We start from the raw sequence: 23,987 nt of genomic DNA, 5'->3' as shown, positions 1-23,987 counted from the left end.
ATCATTAATGTCTATTTCTTCTGAAAATACCATAAATTGTGATAGGAAAACAACATTTCTTTATCTTTCTTTAAAAAAATTTATTCATTCATCCATTCATTCATCCATTCATTCGTGTGTGTGTGTGTGTGTGTATGTATGTATTCCTTCTGTACATCTGCATGACTAAAGAGGACATCATATTCCATTATTTATGCTTCTGAGCCACCAAATGGTTGATGGGAATATAACTCAGCACTTTTGGAAGAGCAGCCAGTGCTTTTAACCACAGAGCCATCTCTCCAGCCTTCTGATTTTTTTTCATCAGAACCAAGAACATAGGACACCCCACATGGATTGCTTGACTGACTGCTTTTAAATGGCAGGAGTGAGTTGAGTGAATTTGTTTATCTCTGTGTGTTGTTTACTTGCACATGTATGTATTTGTAGAGGTCTGGGGTTGATATCAGGAGTCTTCCTTGATTGCTTTTCTGTCTTATTCTTTGAATTAGAGTTTCAATCAAACCCATAGTTTGCCACTATGGTACTTGCTCTGAGGATCCGTCTCGTAACATCAGAGCTAGAATTACTGTGAAACCGCCATGCTCACCTGTCCTTTACATGGGTTGAAGAGATCTGAACACTGTATCTCTTACTTGAAGTGCTTTTTAAATAGCTGAGCTGATTCTCCAGCTAGAGGGAGGAAGTGAGAGAGAATCTGCAGCCTGTAGAAATACATGTATGTAGAAATACATGTAGAACTCCATCCAAAGTATAAAGTTGTGCTCTACAGTCATTCCCCTCTGTGCAGGATCTGTATACATTGAGTGATGAAATACTCCTTGGATATTTACCATGATACAGGAATGCTGTGCTTATATATTTTCATGGATATATAGAAAGAAATACCACACTGAAAAATATTTGTCAGAATCTAGTTAATCATATAAGGCCATGTCTAGGTAAGGTTTTTTTAGGTATGATTTTTCGTCTATTTTTTTCTAATAATATGTGTTTTGTGTTGTGGGTTTTTTTTTTTGTGTGTGTGTGTTTGTGTGTATTCTTTTTTCAAAACATTTCTTCCTTCCCTCCTTTGTACAGCATAGCCTGGCTGTTCTACTCACTATTGTAGACTAGGCTAGCCTTGGAACTCACAGAGATCTACTTGCCTCTGCCTCCTGCTAATGTTTGTTTTTGTTGTTTATTTTTTTATTTTTTTAGTCAATAAGGCTAGGGCAGTGACACAGAAGAGGTTTGTTTCCTAGTATTTTCCCTTTTATTATCACCCTGACAGAAGTTTTTGCTTGTTCTTGAGGTTTTTTTTTCTGTTCTTTATTGTTGGAGAAATCACCAGGATTTCACTCTTCCATGTATTGAAAGGTGTGGGATTCACTTTTACAGGCCAAGCTAAAATGTAACTAAATGTCCATTTAACCCTTAATTATATTTACAGCCTTTTTACATTATGGGAAAGAACACATTTTCTTTGGAAAGCCAGACAGTGTTGCCTTTCTTTTAGCAGTTGTTTACATTCTGAGCTCTGTTGATTTATTCAGCTTGTAACCTGGAAACCAGCTAAAAAGGAAGGAAGTCAGATGTGTATTTCTGGGCCAACTGGAGTAGCTTCCTCTTCCTCAAGCCTGGTTCAGCAGCTAGAAAAAGCCTCGGTCCTACCCTACACCAGAGGACAGGGCGGGGATTATTAGCTCTTTGATTTTCTTTATTTAATCGGGTTTTCTTTTCCCAATAAGCTTTAAGAATCAAGAAGACTTGGCAAAACCTAGCAATTTTCTGTGTCATCATTTTACTGTTTTTTTTTTTGTGTGTGTTGGAAATTTTGTAGATGAAATGAACAAACGTATTAATGTATTTTCTTTTGTAGTTTTTGTTTGTTTGTTTTGTATTGTTTTTCCAGACAGGGTTTCTCTGTGTAGCCTTGGTTGTCCAGGATTCACTTTGTAGACTAGGCTGTCCTTGAACTCTCAGAGATCCTTCTGCCTCTGCCTTCCCAAGCTCTGGGATTACGGGTGTGCACCACTGTGGCCAGCTTTAATGTGTTTTCACGTATATCAAAGCTTAGTTCAGCATTTAAGGGTATTCTGTGGCATGTCACCAGCTGCTTGTGTTTTGCACCAAGAGTTGTCTAGCCAAGTTTGTAGGAGATGCCTTTTTTTGCTTTATTTCAGCTTTGGCATAGTTTGAGATGAATATTTGGTTCCTCAGTAATGATGTCTGTTATTTTGATTTTATCATAAGGAACAGGAATGGATGACTGGCAGTTGGGTTGATCCTGTGGTTCTTTGTGCTGTTGCTTCTGTTGGGGTCTGATAGTTACTTGAGCAACATTTTTTAAAGTCTGCTGCATGTATTATCAAGTCTAAGTATATAGTGCATTATATAAACTTACACCATTATGTACTGTAGATTGTAGAAACGTAGTGTAAGATGTACTTTTTTATAGTTTATTTTTATTTTATGTGCATGATATTTTGCCTACATATATGTGTTAGACTGTCAAATCTTGGAGTTACAGACAGTTGTGAGCTGCCATGTGGGTGCTGGGAATTGAACCTGGGTCCTCTGGAAGAACAGTCAGTATTCTTAACCACTAAGCTAGCTCTCCAACTTTAAATGTACTTATATATGAAGCATTTGCCTCTGTGTTGTTGGGGACGTGGAAAGAGATTGCTGCATGTGTCCAGTGCTTGTCCGTTGTTTTTCCCTTCCCATGTGTTTTCTATGTCACAGGAATGAGTTATTAGGATTGTATATTGTGATTTAATCTTCACTTGACAGCATTATTTAAAATACTTTATGCTAAAGTAACATTTCAGTACCACCCATTGACTGTAAAATAAAGCATTTTAGCACCACTCATGCTCTATAAAATAAAATAAAACTATATTTACTCCCATATTTAGGATAATCATTGCCTATCGTTTCATCTTCCATGCCCGTTCTTGTTTTTAGAGATAAGGTTTCAGTCTAGCCCAGGCTGGCCCTAAGTTTATGTCAGTCCTCCTGTCTTAACTTCACAATTATGAAACACCACATCCTGTAAAGCTTTATTTTCTCATTTTTATTATATGTGCTTGTAGTATGTTTCTTCATGTGATTCTCTAAATGGGGCTGAAAACATTCCAGGTAAATCTTAACACTACACTGAAGCCTGTTTGTGTCAGGAGCTAACATCTTTTTTATGTTATAAAGATTTAAAATTTGATTAAACTGACAAATGAATGGATATGACCTAGTGTTTAGAATGGAGCTATAAATTGTATTTTGTATCTCTCTTCCTTGGGTTGTTGAGAAGCTGAAGTTGAGGCATAAAATCACATAAGTCTCTGTTTGCAAAATGAGAAAACATTGTCTTGGGTCCAGAAGAAGTACATGAACAACACGTGTAATGTTAAGTCTTTTAGCACCCTTATCAAAAATTAAAATGCAGGCTGTGTGGTGCATGCTTGTAATCCCAGCATGTAGAAGGCCAGAGGCAGGTGGATCTCTGTCAGTGTGAGGTCTATAAAGTGAGTTTAGGACAGCCAAGGCTACACAGGAAAACCTCAAAACCACTAAATAAGTAAACAAACAAGCAAGCAGGCATTTTCATTTTGATTATAATCCTTGTGGATTTGTGATACATTTTAGCATGCATTTCTTTTGTAGAGAGAGTACACCTCTCCACCACTCATGCAGTTCACTTAGTATTGTACAGCATAATCCTAGAGTTATGATCCTGAGTAGGGTGCTTTTGAGAACGTTATGTCATCTTATTTTACTTTATTACACCTATTTATTTACTTAAAAAGCTTTGTTGTTGTTTTGTTTTCTTGTGAGCGCTTTCTGCTAACTCAGGCTAGCCTTGGAGTCACCGCTTCCCCCATGTGCATTGATACCCTAGGCCTGCATAGCCCACCAAGTGCTTAGGTTTTTGTTTTTCTCTTTTCCTTCTCTTTGGGAGGTGGTGTTTGTTTGCTTGCTTGTTTTGGAGAGGCAGGTCTTAGGCCAGGCTTTTATTAAAGACCCTAGGTGATGAAAACGACCTACAACTGCTGTCCTTGTCTGTCTACTTCCCATGCAAGGGATGAATCAGCATGAACCATTGACGCTCAGCCTCACAATGTTTAAAACTGAGTTTTCTATGAGTGTTTTTTTTATTATTATTATTACATTTTAGGACAAAACCTTTTCTCTTATTTTTGACATAATAATTACAGTTCTTTTTCCCTTCCTTCAAACCCTCTCATATTTCATCCATCTTACAAACCTTCCAGTATTTCAAATTCATGGCCTCTTTTTTCATTGATTACTTATTGCATGAATGAGTGTGTATGTATATTCTTAAGTATAATCTGTTCAGTCTGTATAATGTTACATAGCAAAAATAATTTTAAATAAAAAGTAATTTTAAAAATCCTAAACCACAGTTTTACTAGTTTAATGATTTTTGCCAACTTGATATTTATGCATTTTTTATTTTTTTTGATTTCTCACTTTGCTAATTCTGGAAAGCAAAAACTTTGTGTTTGCTTTACGTAGGAGACAGTAAGCTTGAGCTCTTCGTCTAGCCTCTAGTCTGTCTTTGTCTGTTAAAATTATGAGCCAGTCTCTATGGCCGCAGCCAAATGAGTAATCACCAGTAATGTGACTCGTGCTGGAAGTGACTCCATCAGCACCTGTGACGGGGATTAGTTACAGTTTACAGAGCACCGCCTCTTCCCTTCTCTCTGCGCCCGAAGCCAAGTACTCGCTCTCATTTGGGTGTCTGCGCTGTTGGAAGGACTGCAGCGTGTTTCCATGCAGGCGTACAGTGGGAAAGCTTCCTCTAGCTAATGGATGGCTGTTCTCTTTATTTGGAGTATCTTACTTGGTTATGTAAGCGACCTCGGGAGAAATTATCCTGACCCAGATCGGAGGATGCGGTAGTGCTTCAGCTGCAGGGTTTCTTCGTCGTTAACACCACAGTGCCGATGACAAAGAGCAAGTTGTAATCCTCATCACTGCCAGGGCTGAGCCAGGCAGACAGAAAATCGACATTTGCTGCTCAGAGGCTTGTTCGGTTACAGCCTCTGCTTCGTTTTGTGGTCTTGGCTTTTCTTCCTATACAATGACGGCGCTGCAAGTGAGCGCAGAAATGCTTGGTTTGAAAGCCATTTGCTTGTGATTGTTTTTGAAGACTAAAGAAGTATTTATACTCGATTAAAAAAAATGCTCAAGAACAAAATGAAATGTCAGCTGTATTTACTGACCTTTAAAGCCTTGGCTTGGATTGCTGAGATTTAAAGATACTTTAAAATTCTCAAGAACTAAGTACGGTTTGTATTTTTCTGCTTCCTTTTTCTTTTGTCTTTATTACATTTGGTTTTGCCTCTTAGCCTTAGGAATTGAGGTCACTGCCTTTTATAGTTCTAGGCTCAGCACCCTCAGTTTTATTATTTTTAAAACTGCTTAGAAAGAGGTTTAGGTTTACTGTGTTGATGATAATTTAGTAGCCTTAAAAAATTAGTTTAAAAACTAGAGTTTAGTTGTTTTGAGTATTTTGGCAGACGTGTTTCAGATTAGGCGGCAGTGTTTTAAGGGAAGTAGGAACATTTGTTTTGTGCGGGGGGAGGGTGGGGGGAAGGTTGTGTTTCCCTGTGTTTGGTAGTGGTATATATTCCCTCCCCCACCCCAACTTGTTTTCTAACAGTGTCATGTTTTCAGTAGACCTGCTTGGGTGGGAATTTGGACTTTGTTCTTTCAAGTAGCTTCAGTCTTTTTTCTATTTTGTAGGCTAAACCTTGACTTACAGAATATGGCCTAGATAGTTTTTAGTTTCAGTATTTTCCTTTGTTGAGATCTAGACATGTATTTTTTTGTAGTTAATGAGCTTGCTTATTTTTTTTCTTTTAAACACTAAAAAAGGAATTGTTAAATGTTAACCGGAGATTGTAGAAAACTCAGTCTGTAGACATAAATGCCATGAGTTCCCTGTAAAGGACTAAAGAGTGAGCTTTAACGTGTTTTGTCTGAGCAGCTGAGTTACAGTTGAGAACTGTAGATGATTTATTTTAAATGTTTTTCGGGGAGGGCTCATCTGTTCGCCTGTTCCTCATGTGAATGGAATGTGGTGCAGCATGGAGCCCCAAACAGGATGCAGTTGTTCAGCATTCTTCCTATAGCGTGGTGGGCCTTTCTAGAAATATAGGCTCTCAGCAGGCTTGATTTTTTTTTTTTTTTTTGGCTTTAGACTATTTTTAAAGTTTGGTTAATACTAACATGACCTTACATGAACCCTGAGTCCCCTAACAAAATGGAAAGTTTTTTGTTTCAACTAAATGTTCAATTTTAAATTATTGTCTTTCACTTGGAGTTTAAAAGATTCAAGCCCTTTGTGATGAGGCTGCTTCTGGGGTTGCTTCCCCTTAGCTGAGGACGCTCTTCACAGTGTCTTCAGAATTAGTTATGCATGGGTTCTGTACGTTCCAGTGCACCTACAGCAGAGAAACTTTTACTGTGGATTCATTATTAAAGCAACAAAATTCATTTGTTTCTATTTTAATACGAACATGTTTAATTTTTGATGTATGTTAGATAGAAAAATTAACCTGGTTACAAGGTTTGCCACCTTAAGAAATCATAGTGTATGTTAACTTTTTCGCATTTGTATTTAATATTTTTTATAAAGTAAGCTTTCCATTGGCATAGTGGTAATTTAATGTTTTTAACAAGCACTGTGAAGTGTCTATACTTGGTGAGGGTATTGTCTGTAGTAAAATGTCATTGTACATGGTATCATTTGTGGATCAGCCTTTGTATTTATTTGTCATACGTATTTGCTAGCCATATTTTGCCAAAAGCTTGCAGTTAAATACCTTAAAATTTGAGGAATTGTTTTATTTAGACATTAAACCCCTTACCAAGTTAACTGAAAGTTAATTTGCTAAATTTTACTTCTAAAACCCTGGCCCACCTTGCAAAGGAGAGCTTACTCACAGGAATGTTTTTGATATTATAAAATGACTAGGTCTCAGGAAATGCAGAACACCTGTATTACTTGCATAAGAAAGAGGACTAAGTTAACATGTCACAAATCTTACTAAATTGGCCATGTAGACAATAATCTTTTGTATATCTTTTTTGTTGTTGTTCTTTATGGTTTGGCCTGAAGTGTTTGGAAAAGAAACAGATAATGTCCAAAGATTGAAAGTCCTCTTGAGAAGGAGCCAGGGTTCTCTCATTTACAAAAGCTAAACTAATAGATGTATAACACCAAGTTTTTTCTTTGTAGAAACAAGCTAACTTAGTAGCTCTTCGTGTTAACATATTTCGGATACCCAGATAACATGAACTCTTTAAGTAAATCCCTTATAAATAATGATAGGATTTTATGAAATAGTAATTTTAGGAATCTAGGCCCTAGAAATAGAGACAATTGGTAATAAGCAGTGGTAGATATCCAATTAATGTGGGAACTTGCTATTTTGAAAATGTAATTTCTCACACAAAGTATTTGAATGTGTAGTGCTTAAGAGGCTAGGCTGGGACATAGAAAGTTATTATAATTATAGTATAATTACTTATCACAAATGTTAAAAAAATAAGTGCAGTATGCAAAAGATTTTGTTTGGTTGATTCTGGAGATATATGCTGAATAGTAAGTACTTGTCCTGAAGTTTTTCAGTATTACTTCAATTAAAGAAAATGTTATTCGCTCATAAATTCATTGTAATATAGAGTAGAAATGAGGTATGTTTAAAAATTTTGTTTATTCTCAGGTATTGATCAAAAAGGTTATAGATCACAGTGAATCTACTTAAGTCCTGTTAAAAATTTCTTAAATGTAGAATTTATCACTTTAAGAGCTCTTTTAAACTAAAATTGTTGACTTTTCCCCCTGAGTATTTTTTATTTCTATAAGACATAATAACTACAAGAAAAACACAAACACTAGTTGCTTTAAAAATCTTGGAGATAATTTACATTTGTCAAAATCTTTGTTTATGTCCAGATAGTACTCAGCTTGTCGTTCAGAGAGGAGAATTTTCTTCTGTGACGTATAGCTTCTGAGACACACAGATGCGCACGCACGCATGCATGCACCTGTACCCACACCCGATGCATATGCGCTTCTTCTGAAGCCTGGTTGTTTAATTGCATTTTTCAGGTTTTGATTCTTTCATAGGAAAGCCACAGTTTTTAAAATGGTCGAAATTTGTTTTTATTTTAAAGATTTTAGAGCAAACAGTAGTAGATACATGAATACATTCAGTTTTTATTGAAACTGACTACTAAGAATGAGAATATGTTTAAAAAAAAAAAAAAACCAAACAAACTTGGTGCTTTATTTCCTTCCGCTAACTTTCCCACTTCCCTGACTGCAGTGTGATCTTGCTATTTTAACAGTGCCAGAGACAGGCGAGTGCTGCTGGGTAGACTCTGGTCTTTCTTACTGACCTCTTCCTGCTGCCTCTGCTCTCACTGAAGCAACTGCATCTGTATTTGTTCTTGGAGCAAAGAAGGGGTGGAGTTAGGTCAGATGCTTCCTGTTAGGTTAAAATAGAAGTATTAAAGTTAGACTAACTTCTCTCTAGTTTAGAGAAAAAAGGGGTCAATATGTTTGACTTCTTATTTATTGTTGTGCAGAAACACACATGTATGCTTGGTAGTACCCTTTGAAAAATGTGTGGAGGCTTAATACAATATACTTTTTAGCTTATTCATTGTGGTTATGTTTAATGACTACAAAGTTTTATGGTTTGAATAAATAAGTTAGATTATACCATCCTGGCAGTGGTATTGATATATACTTCTTTGTACTACACTTTGAGGATACAATCAGGAAATAATCATTAAATTTTTTCTTTTTCTTTTTTTTTGACAGACCTTCAAACCATTGGTTGAAAATAGTATACCTAGTTCCATCACTGCAGTAGAATTCCTTATAGATAAGCAACTGGATTTTTTAACAGAAGATAGTGCCTTTCAGCCATACCAGGTAAGAAACTGTATACTTATTTGCAAAAGTTACTTCTTCATTAAACTTCATTCATGTTCAGGTATTCTTAAGCATTGTTTTATTTCACTTCTTAGATACAGAAAGAAGTGCAAGTGCTTTCAGCATATTTTGATTATAACATTATTTATCAATTAATGTGTGCTGAGACCTTTCTGTGAACTAGGTATGTTTTGGCTGTTGCTAGGATTACAGGAATGAACACAACAGTCTCTGACATTCCACATGTTAGAAAAGAAGTGGCTAGACAACAGTATTACTTCTGTTCATCACCAGTTCTCTAAAGGCAGAGAAGGCAGTGTCTATTTATAAATTTATTTGAGATTTCCGTTTTGTTTTGTTGTGTGTGTTTCATTTATTTATTTAAGGGGTTGTTTGGTTTGCATTATTTGTTATCAAATCCAGGGCTGTGAGCAGGATACTCATTTGCTTTCCCATTGAACTATATCACTAGGTCTCACTTTTTAAAGTTTTTGTTATAACTGAATAATTTAATAGTGTAAGTAAATGCATTTTAGGGGGAAATCGCTTTCCCAATAGAAAATTAGATTTAAATTATGTGAAGAAACTCATCACAACTATTAACTGTTTGTGGTGACTCATACCTATAATTCTAGCACATAGGAGGCGGAAGTAGGAGGATCTCTTTTAGGGTCAGCGTGGAAAACATAGGAAAAGTGTGTTTGTGGGAGCAGGAGGCAGAGGTGCTAGAGAGGTAGTGCGAGTGGTTAAGAACACTTGGGGCTCTTACAGAGGACTGGAGTTCCCAGTGCAGAGTCAGGTCACAATTACATGTAACCCTAGCTCTAGGGGATCTGATGCCCTCTTCTGGCCTGTACTGGTCCAGGTATGTGGAGTATACACAGGGACATGCACATACACATATAGGATAAGTAAAAAGTAAGCCCTTTGCAAAGTAGAGGAGCATAATAACCTATTATTTTACTTTTCTAGCTTATTAAAATTTTTAAATTTAAAAATGTGTACATTGTTTTCACATTTGGACTTCAGATTCAGTATTTTAAATATATACAAACACATTTGCTGTAGATACATTTCTAATTAAATGTTTTAAGTAGTACTATAACTGCACTAAACAAAAAAAAAATGAGGGACCTATGTTAGTTTTTTTCTATCAAAAAGTGGAAAGCAATTAAGCTATTTCATTTTAGACCAGTTACTCTTATTCAGAAAATAAAGTGTGCAGCTGTTGTTTCCATGAGAGGAACAAGGGACGTGAGTTAATGAGCAATGAATTGTGCTGAAGTTGTAACACCAGGAGAGTTCGAGTACTTTTAAAGTTTGTCAAAATGAGACAGCAGTTCCTTTCTGTAAATATTGTTTCCTTATTAGAATCTTATACAGATTTACAGATGTCTTTTACTGTTATTTCTCTTCTTTACATCATGTAGTTTGTTTTTTGGTAATGTTAGTTTTTATTCTTCGCTTACATTTATGGCCAAAATTCACAACAAATTCCAGTTTAGTAATAGAGGTATTGGAACTTTTCCTTTGGGCTTTATTTTGCTCTTGTGAATGTTGTCTACTTACTATAGGCCTTATTATTTTTTTTTTCTAAAAGTCATTTAAATGTGCATCTGGGGAGATAAAAGGGTATTTCCAATTCATAGTGTTTTCCTCCTCTGCCTACTTGATTAATACCATGGAAATTTAGCTTGGATCTGAAGTATAATAGTTACATTTATAGTACTTCTGAAAACAAAGTATTGGTGGCCTAACTACAGCGTGCTTGTTGGGAAGCATGCTAGCTGGTAGGCTGCGTGCCCAGCCCACCCAACATTTAAGAACTTCTTTCAGATTCTTTGTACCTTTTTTTTTTTTTTTAAAGTAAAAACCAACACAGGAGTAAAAAGTTTATGTGATTTGTTGAGTTGTTTGTTTGATCTTGTTCAATACTGATTGTTTTCCTAATAGACACATAAAAACCAATATTTGCCTTAGACAGATTCTGTATCTCCAAGAAGTGAGGAAGAATCTCTGAAGTTGCCCCTTTTGGTTTTAATAATTAATGTTTCCAAAACAACAGGTGTTAAATCTAAGAGCACTTGACTTTTAGAACTTGTTAGTTTTATAAGAACATGATATTTCTTAACAACAGGTGTTTGATTTCTTTTTGAGACAGGCTTAGCTGCTCCCAGACTGTCCTCTAATGGATGAACCTTATGTTTTAGCTGCCCAATGCTAATTCATAGTGTGAGCAAGCTTACCTGATTACAAAAATTGTTTACTTAGTTTTTTTTTTTAATATTAACATGCAGCCGGGCATGGTGGTGCATGTCTCTAATCCTAGCATCCAGGGAGGCAGAGGCAGCAGGTTGATTTAAGTTTGAGGCCAGCCTGGTCTAACTACAAAGTGAGCCCAGTACAACCAAGGCTACACAGAGAAACCCTGTCTCGAAAAACAAAAAGCATTAACATTCTTTCTCCTGTTTATAGGTGTTGCCTATAAATGTTTTTAACATGATGATAGACATGTGAGAGGTCTAACATGCTTTAACCTACTTTTAGTTGTTATTCAAATTAATATGTGAACTATAGACACATTTGGAGAGAATAAAATGCTTTCTTTTGTTTTGTTTTAAAATTAGAGACACATTATTCCAAAATTCTTTTATTGTAATCCACTTTCCAAGTAGTACCCTAAATTCCTTGGCATCTTGTATAGGATATATTTTACTCCCTTGACCTCTCTTAGCTAGAGAAGGTCATCATTTATAAATCAGAGGAGTTTGGACACTAGCTTTGCAATGTAGTCACTCATTTTCTCACTTTACATTCCATGAAGCAGCTTTTTTTTTTTTAATCAAGTTGATAATTACCCTTTAATTATGTATGTATGGATGAGGGGTGCTTATCTCTTTACAGATGTGGTGTGGGTTCCCCCCCCAATATAATTTTTAGCCTCTATAGTAATGAGACTTAAGTTTCATTTTAAAAAATTGCAGAAATGATACCTTTCACCCCAATCCCTGAGTTCTTAACATTTTATTCTGTAGCAGTATGTTCAGTTTAGTTTGCTGTATAGTTGTACAGTGCCCTGCCGGGAGAGGGGGGGGTTCCATTCCCATTTTTATTTTTTAAAACTATGTTGAGAGTTTCACTTGCAGGTATATCTAAGCACCAGCGTGCATGCAGTATCTCTGGAGGTCAGAAGATGGCATTAGAGTCCCTGGAACTGGAGTTACAGAGGGTTTTATAAGGTTCTGTGTGAGTGTTGGCAATTGAACCCTGCCTTCTGCTAGAGCTGACAGAATTCTTAACCCACTGATCCACCTTTCTAGCCCCGAAAATGTCCAAACACACACACACACACACACACACACACACACACACACACACACACACACGAATTATGAGTACATAGGGTAAATTGTAAAGAAATGTTTAAGAAGTAGATGACTTAATAGTTAATGCAACTCTTTTCACTTTAGGTCACTGGTTTACATTCTTTCCTTTTCAACAATTTCAGTGTATCTAATGTCAGATTGTATATGTTAAGTTATTTACTCTGATCAGTTTTTAGGTGACATGAAATTGGGTGTTTTCAGTAATTTGAAAACAATGTTGACTGGAGAAAAATTGAACTAATACAATTAAGTGTATTTTCATTATATCACTTTAGCAACAAATATCTTTTGTATTGTTTTTTTTAATTTTTTATTTATTTTTATTATCAGTTACATTTTATTAACTCTGTATCCCAGCTGTATCCCCTCCCTCATTCCCTCCCAATCCCACTTTTCCTCCCTTATCTCCTCCCTGCCCCTTTCCAAGTCCACCGATTGGAGAGGACCTCCTCCCCTTTCATCAGACCCTGTTTTATCAGGTATCTTCAGGACTGGCTGCAAAGTCCTCCTCTGTGGCCTAACAGGACTCCTCCTCCCTTGAGGGGGTGGGGAGACCAAAGAGCCTGCCATTGAGTTCCTGTCAGAAATAGTCCCTGTTCCCTTTACTATGGGAAACCAATTGGTTACTGGGCTACCACAGGCTACATCCAAGCAGAGGTTCTAGGTTATATCCACACATGGTCCTTGGTGGAGTGTCAGTCCCGGAAAAGACCACTGTGCCCAGATATATTTGGTCCTTGTGGAGCTCCTTTTCTTTCCATGTCATACTAACTCCCCTTCTTTCATATGTTCCCTGCACTCTGCCGAAGGTTTGGTTATGAGTCTTAGTATCTGCTTTGATACACTGCTAGGTAGAGTCGTTCAGAGGCCCTCTGCGGTAGGCTCCTGTTCTGTTATTTCATCTTTTGTATTGTTAATTTTATTTTGGTTTTCTCTTCTTATGTGCACAAAGAGTTGCTTCCTCCACTTAATTTTTCTGATCATGCCTAGTTGCTGTCAAAATTCTTTGAAGCAAGGGGGCAGGGAAAGGAATTAGGGAACTCTGCTGCTTCTACTGCATGGGATGGGAATTGGGTTGTCATTGCTTCTGCATTTGAAGCTTTTTGGTTGTATTATATATATATATAGTTCATTTTGTTGCAGTTGAGAATGCAATTACAAAAGTTGACACTTTTCCCCCATTAAGTTTGACTGTACTTTTCATCAGAGTTTAAATGGTAAAGACAGAACATTCAGCTTTTATCATGATTTTGAAATCGACTTGAAATGAATTTGGCAACTAGCCACACACATACCTGCAGTTTTCAGGTTGGTGCTTGTATAGGACATGGAAGAGATTAGGACTTATCACTTCAGTATGGTTTGATCTGCTTTGAAAGTTCAGTATTTTCTAGGTATCCCGATCCTCTGCTTTTTTTCCCCTTTCTTTAACTGATTTTTTTTCCCCTCGCACAATATATCCTGATTACAGTTTCTTCTACGCTTTCCAGTTTCTACTCTTCCCCTCCCCCCCTTCCTGGATCTGCCCTTTTCTCTCTCTCTCTCATTACACAAACAGGCTTCTAAGGGATAATAATAAAACAGTAATTTTATTTTGCCTCATCTCCCACAGTGTTGTTTCCTGAACCCCGAGGGGAGAGATTTGATGGAGACATCCAATTTAGTGTTCCTGAGTGTTCCAAGGTCTCTCACTCTTTGCATAATATCTGGCTGTGGGTCTCTGTATTTGCCCATCTGCTGCTGCAGGAGGAGATGTCTCTGATGGCTGAACAGGACATTAATATTTAGTATAGCAGAATGTCATTAGGAGTCATTTTATTACTGTCTTTTTCTAATTTTTTTTTTTTTTTTTTTTGTAATTTTAGACAATACTATTTGGGTTTACCCTAGGTCTCTGACCCATCTAGTCTCAAGTTTTCGGTCACATAAGTGGTGCCACAATCAGTGCTGGGCATGGGTTCCATTTCATGGAGTGGGCCTTAAGGCAAATCAGGTATTGGTTGGTTCCTCCAAGAAGCTCCTTTGCCTATCTTGCAGGCAGGATACCATTGTAGATCAAAGGGTTTGTACCTGGGTTATTTTTGTTTTTTTCTGAGACAGAGTTTCTCTGTTTAGTCCTGCCTGTCCTGAAACTTGCTCTGTAGACCAGGCTGTCCTCAAACTTAAGAGATCACCTGCCTCTGCCTCCTTAAATGCTGGGATTAAAGGCATGTACCACCACCTGACAAGTGCCTGGGTTGGCTTAATGTTTCTCTTTTGGTAGCATGCAGAGTTCCTTGCTGTGCCAAAGACCTAGAATGTAGGGGTACAGGCTCTGTGTGGGCACCAGCCTGACCTCTCCATGCTAAATGAGCTGTTTGGGTGCTGTCTTCAGCAGTGAGGCCTCACTGTCAGCAGCCTGGATGTAGTCTTAACAACAGCCTGGGTTGTTGGGGGATTCCCTTCAACCAACAACTCAATTGGATACAACCACTCATACAGTCTCACTACAGGAAGCTTCGTTTGGTTACAGGAGATAGCCATTTGGGGCTCTGTCTTTTTTAATTTTATTTAGCTCACCTTTGTAAATATATATTTTAGGAAACTTCTACTAACACTGGCTTTTATTTAGCTCACCTTTGTAAATATATATTTTAGGAAACTTCTACTAACACTAGCTTTCCATACTGTCAGTCAAATGATTTCATTTTAACTTTCTTTCCTCATATTTCCTCTTTTTGTCATCCTCTTTCTTCCCCCTCCCTACTTGATCTTCCCATTACAGGTCACGTCTTCCCCATCCATCCATATCTATCTATTCTGTTTCCCTTTCCTAGGAGATTATTTGTCCCCCTTAGTCTCTTTATCTATACTTAATCTCTGCAGTTTTACGGGAGTAACTTGGTTATCATTGATTTAACAGCCTATATCTGCATGTAAGCAAATATATACCATGTTTGTCTTTCTGAATCTGGGTTACCTCTGTCACAGTTTTGTTTATTTGTTTATTTTTTTTCCTGGTTAAATACATTTGTTTGCAGATTTGTTTTAACAGCTGAGTAAGACTCCATTGTATTAATATACTGCATTTTCTTTATCCATTCTTCTGTTGAGAGACTTTGTTCCCAATTTAGGAATAGAGCAGCAGGGAACATGGTTGAACAAACGTCTGTGGTAGGATAAAGCATCCTTTGCATATATGCCCAGGAGTGGTATAGAGCCTTGAGGTATATTGATTTTTGTCTTCCTGAGGAATCTCCACACTGACTTCCATAGTGGCTGTGCAAGTTTCCAGTTGCAGTAGCAATGGATGAGTGTTCCCTTACTTTCCACGTCCTTGTCAGCATGAGCTGTCACTTGATCTTCGCCATTCTGACATGTCTAAAATGGAATCTCAGAGTAGTTTTGATTTGTATTTCCCTGATGATTAAGGCTGTTGAACATTTTTTAAATGTTTCTCAGCCATTTGAATTTCCTCTTAAGAATTCTCTGTTTAGATCTATACCACATTTTTAATTGTGTTATTTGTTTTTCTTTCTTGTTTATGTTTTGAAGTATGTTTTGAGGCAGGGTTTCTTTGTGTAGCCTTGGCTGTCCTGGAACTTGCTCTGTAGACCAGGCCATCCTGGAACTCAAGAGAACCCTGGGCTGTGCCCTACCTGTTTGTTTTCTTGTTACCTGGTTTTGAGTTCTGTATATAGTTTGGGTGTTAGCCTTCTATTGGATGTGTAGTTGATAAAATCTCTAGACAGCAGCTTTGTCCGAATGATTGGGTCGCGTGCCATGCAAAAGCTTTTCCGTTTCATGAGGTTTTATTAATTATTGATCTGTGTTCCTGTGCCAAGAATTCAAGGCTATTCCCAACTTTCTCTTTTAATCAGGTTCAGTGTATATCATTTTATGTTGAAGTCATTGATAACCATTTGGAGTTGACTTTTGTGTAGCATGATAAGTATTGATTAATATTCATTCTTCTTTATGAAGCTGTCCAGTTTGACCAACATCAGTTGCAGGAGATAATCTTTTTTTTCTCCTCTGTGTATTTCTGCCTTCTTAATTAAAAATTTTTTAAGGTGTCTTATAGTGTGTGGGTTTATTCCTGTCTCTTCAGTTTAATTCCATTGATCAACATGCCTGTATTTGTGTTAATACCATACTTGTTTTGTTACTATAGTTTTGTAGTACACATTTATATGGGGGTGTTGATACCTCTAGCAGTTCTTTAATTATTCTGGACAGTCCTCTGCTTTTAATTGTGGTAAAAAAGAGAGACACAAAGGACACTAGTTAAAACCGCTAGGTAGCTGAGCAGAATGGTTGTACACACCTTTAATCCTAGTGCAAGGGAAGCAGAGGCAGGCGAATCTGAATTCCAGGCCAGCCTACTCTACAGGGGATTTCCAGGACAGACAGGACTACACAGAGAAATTCTATAAAAACAAACTAGTATCCCTTTCTCAGTATGTATGAAGAATTTACTTATCCAAATTTATACCCCCACTTTCCTCTCTTTTCTCTAGCATAAAGTATACTCATCGTAGAATTTAATTACTATGTTTGTATTTGAAGTTCTGGGTCATAGTGAACTTTTGAGTTTAGAAATACAAGTCTTAGTAATACTACTTTTCTCCTTGTAGTGTGTAAATGTTGAATCATTGTACTCAATAAGTAGATACTCTACTGCTGTGGATTACTGGGTGGCTGTAGCAAAGTGGGCTGGTTGGTGGTAACCAGAGCTCTTCTTTAGTTCCAGAACCAGAGAGTGCTCACAGATGTAGAGGAGAATATTTATTTGTTCGTTTGCTTGTTTGTTTATTATGATTGTATACATGCATATGAGCTGTGTCTCTCATATGAGGTCAAAGGAGTTGATTCTTCTTCCACCATGAGAGTCCTGGGATTCTAGCTCAGGTTGTCAGGCTTGGTGGCAAGGGTCTTTTACCCATTGTGCCATCTTGTTGGCCTGATGAGTCTTTATTATTTTATCTTTTTTATGTGTATGCCTGTTTCGCTTAAATGTTTGTCTGCATCACATTTGTTCCTGGTGCATGTGGAAGCCAGAGAAAAGAGCCAGATGCCCGAGGACTGAGGCTTCACAGGATTACAGTCCACCATGTGGGTACTAGGAGTCTCAGTCTTCTGCAAGAACAGCTAGTGTTCTTACCCTGCTGAGCCACCACATGCCAAGGGCCTTTATGTGCCTTTGGATTGTGTTGGATCTGCGTATTTGTAATGTCTGTATCCTTTCAGTCATGAAAAATTTCTCAGATTTTTGCACACGCTAGCAAGCACTCCACCAGTAGCTATACCTCAACCCATTTCAACCTATAATTTTTCCACCATTGATTACATAAATATATTGTCTGAGATTTCGGGATATTTTTAAAGTAATTGTTACCTAGCACAACTGGCTTACTGAAAATAACTGAAACAATTGGCTAGGGTGAGCTAACAATAGTTTAGAAGGTCTACTGTAATAGAGGCATTCAGTGGTTTTTTTTGTGTTTGTTTTTTCTTTTTTTTTAAAGAATTTTTGTCACTATCCCCTTGGAGTTTGAAGTTGCTTTATAATCAGGAGGAGATAATTCAAGTAAGGTGAAATATAGCTTCTGAATAGCCAAGGGGAAACATTAGCTGGTGGTTTGGTTAAAACTAAGCATATGCTATGCTTGCTTGAATTAAGTAATTAATATAAATGGTACACTGACAAGGAAATGCCTAATTGTTTATAAGCAGATTTATTTCTCAACATGCTGTGATATTGTTAGTAGTTTACAAAAGAAAAATAATAAATGTTACTATTACAGAGGGCTGAGAAAATGATACACTTTAAAAATATATTTTGTTTTGTTTTTCAAGACGGGTTTTTTTCTGTGTAGCTCTGGCTGTCATGGAATCCATTTTGTAGACCAAGGTGGCTTCAAACTCAGAGATCTACCTGCCTCTGCCTTCTGAGTAAAGACAGGCACTTTAGCTTAATGGTTCTCAACCTTCCTGATGCTGTGATCCATTAATACAGTTTCTCATGTTTTGTTTTCCTCAACTGTAAAATTATTTTTGTTGCTGCTTCATAACTCTAATTTTGCTGCGGTTTAGTTATGAATTGTAATGTAAATGTCTACTATGCAGATGGTCTTAGTCTACCCTGTGAGAGAGTCATTTGACAACACCCTCTCACCCCCACCCCCCAATAGACATCAAGATCCACAAGGTGAGAACCACTGCTTTAGATGTTTTTATACTTTAAACATTCTACTGGGAAACAGATTTGACCCAGAGAAAGAAGAGAGAAAGAGAATTTATTTTAAGATAGTGATAATTAGAGTTGGGAGTTATTTAATCAACACCCTTTCCCTTTCTTTTTTGTAGACCCTGTTTTGTAACTGAGGCTAGCTTTCAATTTGGAATCTTCCCATCTTAGCTTCCAGAGTTCTGGGTTGGCAGGTATGCACTAACACAGCTGTAAAGTTGAGGTCAGCCTGTGAATTAAAGAAGACCCTGTCTTCCAAATTAAAAAAAAGTTCCTTGAAGCATACTTGATTAAAAGAATCAAAAATGCTTACTGAGGGCTTTAGGAGTATGAGACCAATAGAGATGAAAATGGTTTAAAAGTTTAGAAAGTCTGAGGAAGAAAGTAAAACTAAGGATGAAAGTTTAAAAAAAATATGTCAAGACTGGCAGTATAATCAGTGATAAAGAGGTAGATTTAGGAAATATCAGTATATTGTCACCCTTGCTAGAAAAAAAAGGTTCGTGTTTTTAATAGTAGATGGGATCAGATAAAAGAGGGAAAAGATTGTTAAGTACATTTAACCAGCAAGTATAAAAATTGATCTGTATTAACAGTGGTATGCTGGTTGTTGCAACATCTAAAGGAGCTAATTATCTGAGTAACATGTTTTGCTGTGGAGATTGAATGTGGTCACAGTGGTTAACAGCAGTGATTTCTGTGTAATTCCTTTTAATCATGATTTAAAATCTTGACTTGGGAAAGAATTGGAAATTTTTACATGAACAGTGTTCACATATATAAAATACAGGCAAACCATATACATCAGGGGTGTTAGGAGGGTTAAAATGAAATCTGTTAAACAGCTGCTCACTGCTTCACAAGATAGCTGTTTCCCTCTTCACATAGTATGGTGCTCTTAAGCTTTTTGAGTCATTGCTTGTAACTCTTTTTCCTGCCATCCACATGCTTTTTGGGCATTTCATCATCTTTTTGTTCATATTTTAATGATTTATTAGTCTTCTTTAGAACATCTACCATTGTTTCTTTATCTAACAGTTTTTTTCAGGTGCCAGTACAATCACTCCCATTATCAGCATCTAATTATTGTATATATTTTTCCACAGTGGTTTTTGGTTTCCCTTCTCTTCCCTTTCTCAGAGGTATATTGAAATAAGATTTCCAGCCCCCCCCCCCCCCTACACACACCAGAAAGTCAAATTCTGTTTGGTGTTAATACTTACTCTCTTTCCAAAGTTTATTAGGTGCATACTGTAATTTCAGTACCCTGAAGTCTGAAGCAGAAGGAGCAGGAGTTAGAGGCTAGTCTGGGGATGCAACAGTGTCCTGCCTAAAAAACAATGCTGATGCACATGTAGTTAACCATTGAACGTTCCGCCTCTTGTTTCAATATGTGGGGAGTCTTTGTGAAGGTAGTGTCTTGGCTTGGAGAAATCCCTTAAACACTTGATGAAATAGTTTTACTAAATGACCTTTGAAGTTCCTTCCTTAGCACTTCTGTGAGCTTGTTTAAGGATAAAAACAAAACAAAACAAAACAAAACAAAAACAGTCATTTCTGACCAGCAGTCACCCAATCAAGTTAAGAACCATGTTTGGTTCAGTCTGAGAGAAGAAGCATTTTATCTAAAACTGGGTTTATCATAAGAAGAAACTTTTGAATTATGAAGTACTAGATACAAGTGAAAAATTCTACCAAATTAGAAAACCAAAGACTTACTGACAGCTTTTTAGCTTGTTTTTCTGTATATGTTTCTAAATTATATTCTGGCAGGAATTAAGCACATTTCCTATATAGCTCTTAAGTTACATATCATGTACAATTGTTCTAAGACTGTAAAAAGTACAGGTTTATAACATTATCTGTGAACTGACTCCTGATACATTATTGGCTTGGTAAAATTAGCATCCTTGGGTAGGCCTGGCCTGACAGTGTTCTAGATAAAGCCAAAGCAGGAAGCTGCTCTAGTGTAGTTCTTGGCTTTGTCCCATTTCTACTCAAAAGTGACAGTTTGCAATACTAGAGTCAAGCTGAAGCCTGGATAATAAAAGAGGGGCCACAAAAACAAGAGAACCAGCTACTAAAATGGAATCATTCTGTTTCTTTACCTACTTACCTAGAGAGGAGGGTTGGTGAGAAGAATTGGAATGTTGTATTTTAATATTAACTTTGGTATGCTGTTTTTATATCTTCCACTTACCTACTTTTATAAAGTCCTGATATCAGTAGAAATTATGAAATTATTAAGATCTCATGAGTAAGTATCAATTTATATTATGATTGTTTTAGTTTCTTAAGAGGAGAAACATTAAACCCAAAATTTAGTTTACCTCAAAAATATGCACATGCATCCATGGAGGCCAGGGCCAGGTTACTTTGAGTAAAAATTGCCTCAAGTATGAGCTGTTCTGCAGCACTTACATGAAATACATAAGTCACTGTAGTAGCTCTCTGCTGGTCTTACAATGTTCCTTCTTATTTGTGTTGTTAAGAATTTAAAGTCTGTGAAATTATGTTTTTATGCATTGGTTTTCAGAGAGTCTAAACCATCACTACTTGTGTTCGAAAAAGATTTTCTGCCTTTTTTTTTTTTGCCAGTAAAAATAGAATGGTAATTTATTCTTTTTCTCTAATGCAGTTTTCCTAAAGCTCAACTATATTATTTAAAATCACAGTTAATTTGTGATATTAAATTATTTTTAAAAGTTCAATAATTTCCCAAACATTTTTATGTGATATTTATGTTAGTCATATAGGATTCCTCAGATTTCATCCTCAACACCTGCAGAGAGGAGAGAGAAAGGGCAAGAATATGTAGAATCTAGTATATAAGAAAAGGAAAAAGGAGGGTTAGGGAATTTATGACAGTGATGTTCACAAAGCTATGCTGAGTGGTTGTCACACTGTGAGCAGTCACGTGGGGATTCTTGTGTACGTATACCCGTATACCGTTCTCTTGTATCCCCTATTGTTGATTTCTCCGCTTCCCCCAAGGGTATAGCTCTGAGGCATTTTATTACAAAATATACTCACACGGGGACTAATGGGCTTAAAGTTGATCACATTTACTTTAGTTTTTAGCTTGTCCTTCTAGAAAGTCTTTAGCTTCCTTCATTTCTGCCGCTATGTAAGGAGGTCCTCTATTGTTTCAGGGAGTTCAGAGCGTAATCCGTAGATGAGCATCCCTGAGGGTTACTTTATTTGCAGTAGCGATAACAGCTAGTATCAGTGCTGCCACCTATAACCCCACCTCTGCAGGACCTGCCACTGAAGACAGATTTTGGTAGGCTCTGAAAAACTTGTACTTGAGGCTCCACATGCTTCATGACTTGTAAAACATAATGGCTTGCAAATTCTGCAGCCGCAGTGGTCAGTCTGACTACTACCACTGTACTGGCTATGACTGCACTTCATGGCCCAGCACGGCTGCCAGTTCCAGCAGCCTTATAGTTGATTTCTAACTATAATACTAACCACTTCTTCCTCCTATTCCACCTCCTCCTCCACCTCCTCCTTTCTAGTTTTTGTCACTACAATTTCCCAGTGGTTTTCACACTTATGTAAAGCTATACTCTAAATCCATGCATTTTTTTTCAGACTAATTGGTTTTTATGCATAGAACTCCAACTGGTTAAGATGCTTTGCATTTGTCCTACTTTTTTCAGCAGTCTGGTTTCTCTGTGGTGAATATAGTATTCCGAAGACATAGATTTGTGCAGTTAACTTCTGTTTGCCTGTCTAAAATTCATGTCTTCTAACCTGACTAGGTAAGATAGTTGTCTCTCTCAGTTGCTAGCTGATAAGTAATGAGCTGGATCTTGTTAATAATTGTTCCTGTGAGAGCCTATTGTGTTGTAGCCCATGTCTTCATGAAATCTGTAATCTGATGGAGGGAAATGACACCTAAGAAATATAAAAGTGCATAAGGCAAAACACAGTACATATCATCAGATGTCAGGCAAGTAAAAGGAAATCGACATCAGTTGTCTTAGGACAAATGTAAATTAGCTTAGCTAGTAGGATGTTAAAAGTGGTGAAATACAGGAAGTCAAATGACAGGCAGAAAGTATACAAAAACCTTAACTTTTATCATCTTCCTGCAAAGCTATAGTGACAAGAAGGGGTTGTTTTAATTAAGTTTATTGATTTGAGACAAGGCCTTATTTTGGAGTCTGGAACTCTTTTTTTGGGGGGGTGTAAATCTTTTTTTTCACATTTTTATTTATAATTTTTTATTAATTATACTTTATTCACTTTCTATCCCCCCTGTAGTGTCCTCCCTCCTCCCCTCCCAAACCCTCTCTTCCCCCTTCTCAACACACTCCCCTCCCAAAGTCCACTGATAGGGGAGGTCTTCTTTTCCTTCCTTCTGATCCTAGTCTATCAGGTCTCATCAGGAGTGGCTGTATTGTCTTCCTCTGTGGCCTGGTAAGGCTGTTCCCCATCAGGGGGAGGTGATCAAAGAGCAGGCCAGTAAGTTCATGTCAGGGACAGTCCGTGTTCCCATTACTATGGAACTACCATGGGCTACATCTGTGCAGGGGTTCTAGGTTATCTCCATGCATGGTACTTGGTTGGAGTATCAGTCTCAGGAAAGACCCCTCTTTGTAGACCAGGCTGGCCTCAAGCTCACAGAGAACAACCTGCTTCTCCCCTCTGTGCACTGGTATGCATTCCCACCTTCACCTGAAAAGGGGATCTTTTTAAAGCAATTTTAAATGGATCAGCCACAAGACTGGTTTCAGCCTCTTTGTCTGCAGTGCATTTGTTCAGAGTAAACAAACAAAAAAGCTTTAACTTTTAACAATTTAAGTACAAAATTCAGTGGTATTAAAAGGTACCTTAATAAGTACCTGAACGTCAGGATGTCGGTCCTTATTTAAGAACATGGCTTGCAACTTCCCCACCCCATTCTGTTGGCTTTCTTTTCCCTCCTGGTAACATGGTGTGATGCACAAAGGTTGTATTAATGGAGTCTAAGAGGTCTGTCCTTTGGATGTGCTTTTGGTGTCCCAGCCAAGAAATCATTGCCAAATTCAGTGTCATAAAGATTTTTATGAATGTATTCTTCAGAGATTCTTCTTTATAGCTCTTTAAGTGTATGATCCATTTTGATTCAGTTTTAAGAAATAATATTGGCTAAGGGACCAGATATTTTATTTTTTAGCATGGCTTGTTTGAAAGATTGTCTGTTATTACAATGAAACTTAGCTGAATATTTGTACTATAATTTATTTTTGCACTTTCTATTCTATACCCTTGATCTATATGTCTGTTCTTATGCCAGGTTCATAGAGTTTTAATTAGTTAGGATTTAATCTTAGGATAATATCCCTTTTTCCTGTAGCTACATAATTTATTGAATGATTGTCAGTCCCAAGTAACTAACATAACTATCACTGTGTTCTGCCATTGA

At 37.1% G+C, this 23,987-nt stretch overlaps 1 protein-coding gene across 6 annotated transcripts in view; it reads left to right on the top strand.

The window, feature by feature from the left end:
* Positions 1-23,987, top strand: part of Jmjd1c (jumonji domain containing 1C) — a 154,614-nt gene that overhangs the window by 82,596 nt on the left and 48,031 nt on the right. For 4 of the 6 annotated variants that reach the window (XR_009586749.1, XM_021635256.2, XM_021635257.2 and 1 more), the window contains exon 3: positions 8,843-8,956. Coding sequence is in view for 1 of the 6 variants with exons in the window: in XM_021635253.2 (XP_021490928.1) it covers positions 8,843-8,956 (114 nt within the window). In the remaining 5 variants the exon portion in view is untranslated. Of the gene's footprint in view, positions 1-4,721; positions 5,295-8,842; positions 8,957-23,987 lie in introns of those variants that run through there. The other 2 variants (XM_060369419.1, XM_060369420.1) reach the window with 2 other exon arrangements.

Source organism: Meriones unguiculatus, chromosome 16 (assembly GCF_030254825.1).
Source record: "Meriones unguiculatus strain TT.TT164.6M chromosome 16, Bangor_MerUng_6.1, whole genome shotgun sequence".
In the NCBI taxonomy this organism is placed as follows: Eukaryota; Metazoa; Chordata; class Mammalia; order Rodentia; family Muridae; genus Meriones; species Meriones unguiculatus.
This window is presented reverse-complemented; position numbering and strand designations above follow the sequence as displayed.